The sequence below is a fragment of the Nansenia antarctica genome (assembly GCF_963989245.1).
Source record: "Nansenia antarctica genome assembly, chromosome: 8".
In the NCBI taxonomy this organism is placed as follows: domain Eukaryota; kingdom Metazoa; phylum Chordata; class Actinopteri; order Argentiniformes; family Microstomatidae; genus Nansenia; species Nansenia antarctica.
Window position 1 is genome coordinate 57,221,574 of NC_137678.1, and position 7,500 is coordinate 57,229,073.

The window sequence follows — 7,500 nt, forward strand, 5'->3', positions numbered from 1 at the left end:
TATCAGTTCATCTTTACAAACACACAGTGTATCTGACGACTGTTATTACACGACAATTCGGTGGTTCCTGCCACTTTGCAGCAGAAACAGAAAAGGTAGCTAGTGGTTTTACAAGGTGATTTTATCTGTGCCATACATACTGATATATATACGTTTCTTTTCTTTTTCTTTTTTTTTGTAACAGCTCAAGGTTGGGTTAGGTTTGTTGTCCTGATCTAAGGCAGAGACAGAGGAACAGATATAGGCTTAGACATTCATAGACATTCATAGACATTCATAGACATTCATAGACACACACTTCATTCAGCCCATGCATCACTTCATACTTATAATAATAATTACCAGTTTTCCAAGACACCCCTACTGCTCTCTGATTTATCAATCTAGATGTTATCTATACATGTTATTATATCTCATTGTGGTCCGTTTTAGACACTTCCTAAATGTGATGGGACCAACTATTGGGGGAGGGCGGGGGGCTTGCACTGGCCAGGAGGGAGCACTGTGTGAGTGGCCCCTACCTGCCTGGACCCACGTCAAGCTTCGTGACACCAGAGAGCCGTCGACAGAGAAGCCCGCCACTTGAGCAAGTCTTGGCTTGTTCCTGGGAACAACAGCATCTTGTCAGGGGGCTGTTTGGGGCTGTTTGGGGCTGTGTGGGGCCCATCCCTCCACTCCACACCTAGGACAATAGCTAGCCTGCCAAGCCAGTGTGACTGATTGAGTGGAGGGGGCCGTGGAGGGGAGGGGGCCAAGCCACGCTCAAGGCAAAAGCAAAGACTCAACTACCCGCTGGTTAAACGTACCTTCGCTCACAAACAGGTCCCCCCTTCAGCTAATCTCCTCTGTATGCAAGAGACTTTCTACTGTGTTCTCTGTGTTAACGCCTTGATGCGATGGGGGGGGGGGGGGGGGGGGGATGTGGGAAGCCTGAGTGGCATTGCTGAGCCTGAGGTTGACACATGACAAAAGGCACAAAGTAGTAGATGAAAGTGGGGCTGATCAACTGCGCTGTTCTGCATTTGTTAGTCAACAGGCTTGTTGTGCATTCCCATTAGAATGCTGCGCAGAGAGAGGCTGTGTGACTGAACGGTTTTAGCATCATGCTAATGTATCGACTGCCTTTCAATTAAGATGGGTCTGTTTGTGAGGCTTTTTCCGCTAACAATGTTAAAGGGTCAACTCCAGCTTGTTTACCGTGAAGAGCTCTGATGAGATTTGGCAAATCTATTTCCCTGCCCATGCATGTCAGACGGATGCTATTCTGAATCGCTGTAATGAACGTCACTAATGAACTTTTGTCAACCAAAGTTCTTCAGGGAGTATCCGGCTTTCAGAATCAATCTCATCCAAAGAAGCAGCCAGTAGTCCATGACGACATCGTATAAATCAAACGGGTCACAATGTTGAAGTTGGACAGGACATTGGCAAATTGGTCCTATTGGTGGACGATGAGGTAATGATTCACCTAACCAATAGCAGACAGCACACTTGTCTACACCCCTGCAGATGCGGTGTTTGTATGTCGCCTTTAGCAGGCAGCTGTTGTGGTCCCCCCCCCCCCACCCCCCACCCCCCACCCCTGACTAGAAATGTTTGTTCCATCTGTGCTGCCATGGAAACATGAAAGCCAAGTGTCACCTGAGGGTCAGGAGGAGGCAGCTATCCCATAATATGTCCAGTTCTAAATCAATCTAGAGACCAACCCTGTCCACCACGGTGCTCCATCATTTTATCTTCCTGGTCGTTTCTTGTTAGCTGTAGTGTCAGAACTCAACTCCCACCTGCATTAGATATCGTCATAAGAGGAAGGTCAACATGCATGATGGATGACCGTCCGAGTGGCCAGATTATGGCCACACACAGAATAGGGAGACAGACAGTAGACACAGACAATCATGATTCAGATGCCGGCTAAGTCCTGGTTGGTACTGTGCCTGGAGGAGATGACACAGTGAAACCATTAGGGCCTCAGCTATTGTGGCTCTCTAATTGGCAATGACATGGCAGAGTGGGCTGCTGGGAGACTGCCACCGAGGTGATCTGTCCTACCACAGCCAGACTTCTCCTCTCCGACCAGGGCTTCATCTGCATGCAGAGCGGGCGGTAGCATCCCATTATGTGGCTGCACAATGCACATTGTTTTTCGGTTGATTATGAATATTTTCTCTCATATTGGACTAAACTGAAAAAAGCTGACGGACAGAAACAGATAACGATAGACGATAGTCCAAATATGATAAAAAAAAGAAATTGCCTGATGAAATGTAAAATGTTAGCAGAATGTTCTCAAGACGTTCTCAATATTGTTAAACGGCTGCGATGGCGGCGCTCCTCAGACTAATACACATTGATTTCCCGGAGACAGGTTGGGGGAAATGTCAGGATGGCGTTCAGAGCCAATTAGAGTGGGAGGCCTTGAAGAAGCCAAAAGAGCAACCGATGCTCGGCCCTGATCCTGCCAAACTTAACGTGACTGACTTCCAGACGATACGTTTCGCTGATAACTCTCGATTTCATCCGGAATGCGTCCAATGAATCCAGTACACGTCAACAATTTGCAGCCTCTTTATTTCTTTAATTTCACGCAAGAGGTAGGACGTGACGCGAGGGATGGCTTACATTAGCAGTCTGGATAGAGCTGGCTTGATGTGTTTACTACCTGCAGCGTCGATACGAGAGGGATGATTTGTGAAGCGCATTGCATTTATGTATGAAATGAAGTGCTATAAATAAAGTTTGATTTAAATTGATTTAACGATGCCATTGAGGAGAACATTGAGTATGAAATCTCTCACAATAGAAGAAGTACTTATTGTATGTTTTTACAAAAACATTATTGCATTACTCTCTTGTAACTTGTGATTATGTATAGTACTGTCACTGATACAGCACCTCCATTTTGACATTTAGCAGACGCCTTTATCCAAAGTGACTTACAATCTAAGTAAGTGAATGTGAATGTGAATCATCTATCCACCATCTATCCACCCCCACCGCCCTACCCGTACCCTCCGTTCCTCATCCATTGTTCCCCTCACTGTCCCACCCTCAAAACTCAAAGGCTTCGGTCACTGTGCCATTTCACGAGCTGCCTCACCCCGCCTCTGGAACTCTCTCCCCCAACCACTCAGAGACTCACCCTCACTCTCCACTTTTAAATCCCACCTCAAAACCTACCTGTTCTCCCATGCTTACAGCCTCCCCTACCCCTAGCCATCTCCCCCATCCCTGCCACCCCCCCTGACATGCATACAACCTCCCCTACCCCTACCCATCTCCCCTAACCCTGCCCCCCCCCCCCCCCCCCCTGGACACGCATACAACCTCCCCTACCCCTACCCATCTCCCCTAACCCTGCCACCCCCCTCCTCCCCCCCTGGACATGCATACAACCTCCCCTACCCCTAACCATCTCCCCTAACCCTGCCACCCCCCTCCTCCCCCCCTGGACATGCATACAACCTCCCCTACCCCTAACCATCTCCCCTAACCCTGCCACCCCCCTCCTCCCCTGGACATGCATACAACCTCCCCTACCCCTAGCCATCTCCCCCAACCCTGCCACCCTGTGTTCTGTGTTTTCCGTTTCTCCCATATTGTCAGCGTCTTTGAGCCTCGGAAAAGCGCTATATACATTTTATGAATTATTATTATTATTATTACCAGTCATAGCAGGAAAAAGTAATCTATGCTCAGGCCTGGGGCCATTGGCAGTCGTTGTGCAGCTAGGCGAATGACACTTATGACACTGGAGTACAGGGGGGTAGAGGGTATGAATGAATGAATGAATGAATGAATGAAATGAATGAAATGAATGAATGAATGAATGAAAGCTTTATTTCGAACATGTGAAAAGAAATAGTTATAACAACAAAAGACAAAACAAAAACAAGAAAAAACAAAACAACAACAAGAAAAAACAAAACAAAACAAAAACACTATTTACTTAACATGTCCGAAAAGGAGTAGGAAGAAGCATAAGCTTATTTAATCCTACCCCTTCTCCAATAATCAGAGATTAATAATTAATAATCTGCAGTTGACATTCAATATTATTTATTTTTTATTTTTTATTAAATCAAATTTATTTACATATTTACATATTTGGTAAATATGGGTAGGTAGATGTCTCAGGAGGGTCAGTTAAGGTGTAGCCTGAAGAGATGGGTCTTGCATTTATCTGACAGATAGACCTGCTCAGCTCAGCAAGAGAAATCCATGGTTCAGGTTCCAAAATCAGAAATATGATGCTGTTTCCAATTGCGAAACACTATTCATGTAGACAGTGAATGCAAAATGATTGAAAGGCTAATCTGTAGGCGACACGTATTTTGTCAAAATTCGCATTTTCGCAATTGTATGAGAGTGAATACGAAAACTTTTGGGGGCGGGGCCAGAGATCGGAGGCGGTAACCTGAGGTAAATGTCTCACGTTACATCTTCGCGCGGTGTCCCAGGTAGTATTAGCGCCACTCTCTCCTGCTGGACAGCGCTCAGCTGAAAGTCAGGAGAAGTGTGTTGCCAGATCGGAATGACAAATCACAGCCCAATCACAGTCTAAAACCGCCCCGATCCACCAGAAAAGGGTGCGGGAAAGCGCCCAATCTGGCAACACTGGCCACGAGCGCGAAGTGCCCCGGCAACACAGCTCTGTGGGCGTGGCTGTTACCCTGCGCCCATTGGACGAAATGCAGAGCACCTCAACGCTGATTGGCTAGAGCGAGTGGAACGCTTGAGAGCGCCAGAAAACAAGCTTTAGCGGGTGATTCTGATAGTAGTCGTGATCAGAGGCGATTTACCTCAGCATCTTGGACCGGGAGAAGCTTCACACAGGAGGGGATTTTATTTAGGACAGATCGCTTCTTTCTGAGGTAAATAATGATGTTGATTTGATAAAAACAACCTACGATCGACTTACCAAGGAGAAGTGTAGAGTTTGGAGATACACGTTGAGGTCTTTCACTTGGTAGGGAAACAGTGAAGGTGAGTGAACACGACCAGCCTTTTTACCTCAGTCTTGATTTGTTAGATCGATGATCACTGACTAGATCAACTTGCTAGTAATCAGGTAACCTTTCTTTAACTATGCACCAAATAAATAAGAGTACTTGAATTCACATTGTTGCCTTTTAATAAAAGTTTTATTGACGAGCTAGAATGATGCATGCTACTGTTGGATGACTTTGAATGACACTTTTGTGACAGGAAAAATACTTGCCTGACATTGTATAGACGATAGATCGTGTCGACAGTCCTTTAATGCAGAAAAAGCTACCAGGTTTTTACACAAGATCGGCGTTAAAATGAGTTAGGAGAAATGGAAATAGTGATTTTGGGGGGTTTAGCTAGTCAGATCTTATGCCTGGGTTAGCTCCCCCAGCTAAGGTGGGCTAAAAGTCTTTGCGCCAAAATCAAACTGACCCTTAATGTTGGGACGATGGAAACTAGCCTGATATTCTGCTGAATGTCGCACGAGACAATATCATGTTTGTACACAATTCAGAGACAAATGAATATGCTTTGATTTTGATTTGATTTGATTTTTTTGGGACTAATTCCTGAGGTAATTTATGACTGACCGTTTTTCCAGATGGAAGTTGGATGTCTGGCACTGAGAGATCTGGGTGAAGTTGGGGGTGGCAAACATGATCAGAAGGTAAGTTCAGATACTTGATTACTTCAGTGAAATATCCCCATGCCTGAAAACACTATCCCTGTTTCAGATCAGAATAACAATCCAGTCAAATCCCTGGGTTATAGCTAATGGCTTTTTTCAATGTTCAATACATTCTTAAAATGAGATGTACTTGACAGTTAATTGCTTATGCAATTACAGTACAGTACAGTACTTAACTAACAGTTAATGTACCACATTCTGCTGAATGTTGCATGAAACAATATCATGTTTGTACACAATTTAGAGACAGATGAATATGCTTAAGTGAAATATCCCATGCCTGAAAATACTATCCCTGTTTCAGATCAGAATAACAATCCAGTCAAATCCCCTGTTATAGCTAATGGCTTTTTTCAATTTTCAATACATTCTTAAAACGAGATGTACTTGACAGTTAATTGCTTATGCAATTACAGTACAGTACAGTACTTAACTAACAGTTAATGTACTACCACATTTCACATCACCCCTACCACAGTCTCTCTCATCACCACTGTCTCTCTCAGGAGAACATCTGCGCATCAGAGCGAAGGAGAACCACCCCGCACAAGGTCGAGCCTACGGCAGCCACGTCACTGTACGGCCGGCTGCCCCCCGCGGCCCCGGAGCTGGTCAACATCACCCCCATCAAGCACCCGGACCTCGCCCACCTCCACCCGGACCCCTGGACCCCCACGGCCAACCTGAAGATGCTGATCAGCGCCGCCAGCCCCGACATCCGGGACAGGGAGATGAGGAAGGTGCTCTTCAGACCCATCGAGAACGAGGAGGAGAAGACGACGACGACAGCGGAGGAGGCGGAGGATGTGGATGTGGACGATCACTGCCAGGTACCCACTGATCACCAGGTCACTGACACCTCTGTTCTGAAACGGAGGATATATAAGCGTATAAGCGTATAAGCGTTTAGGTGTCATCATGAGGGTAGGACTCATACGGATTCGTATGAAGACGAAGAGCCTGGTTTCACAGACGAGGCTTAAGCTTAGTCCTGCACTGAATCACACTTTCAATGTAGAACAGTGGTTCTCAAACCTCTCCTCGGGGACCACCAGCCAAAGCAATTATGATTTGTACTTGATTAGTTGAATCAGGTGTGCTGGTGGTGGAACAGATCAAATATGTGAAACGGCTGGTGGTCCCCGAGGAGAGGGTTGAGAACCACTGATGTAGAATATCTCCAGTGAAGATGCTTTTTAGTCTAGGGTTAGACTTAAGCCGAGTCTGTGAAACCTGTGAGCCCTAATGCAACACCTACGGTGACGGTTTAACAACATATCCCCGATTCAGGTTCTCTTCTTGATGTTTTTACAGAAGATCAGCCGACATAAAGCTAGCATAAATCACACCATACCGCGTCAAAGCATCACTCTTTAATGGTGATCTGTGTTTACAATGCGTCCGTTTAGCATCCATAAACCAGGGGACGGACGCACTCACATAAATCATTGTCGAGGGGGGGGGGGGTCTGTCATTTCTTTACATTACCTGATCATAATGGTCATTTCTGTCATCAGTTTGATGCGGTGGAGGACGGGGGGGAGGAGGACAGCGAGCGGAAGCCCAGCAGGAAGCAGAAGAGCCTGGGTCTGCTGTGTCACAAGTTCCTGGCCCTCTACCCGGATTACCCAGCATCCCCGGAGCCCATCAACATCTCCCTGGACGAGGTGGCCAGCGGCCTGGGTAAGAGCCAAGAGAACCAGGAAAGGGAGACAACGAGCTTCCTGACTCCTCTCTCCCTCTCCCTCTCTCTCCCTCTCCCTCCCTCTCCCTCTCTCTCCCTCTCTCTCCCTCTCTCTCCCTCTCCCTCCCTCTCCCTC

At 46.5% G+C, this 7,500-nt stretch overlaps 1 protein-coding gene across 1 annotated transcript in view; it reads left to right on the forward strand.

The window, feature by feature from the left end:
- Positions 1-1,623: 1,623 nt before the first annotated feature.
- e2f7 (E2F transcription factor 7) overlaps positions 1,624-7,500 on the forward strand; it is a gene marked incomplete at both ends in the record, with an annotated part of 25,933 nt that continues 20,056 nt past the window's right edge. The window contains 3 exons of the mRNA XM_080538549.1: positions 1,624-1,647; positions 6,187-6,510; positions 7,198-7,363. Coding sequence (XP_080394675.1) covers positions 1,624-1,647; positions 6,187-6,510; positions 7,198-7,363 — 514 coding nt within the window. The remainder of the gene's footprint in view (positions 1,648-6,186; positions 6,511-7,197; positions 7,364-7,500) is intronic.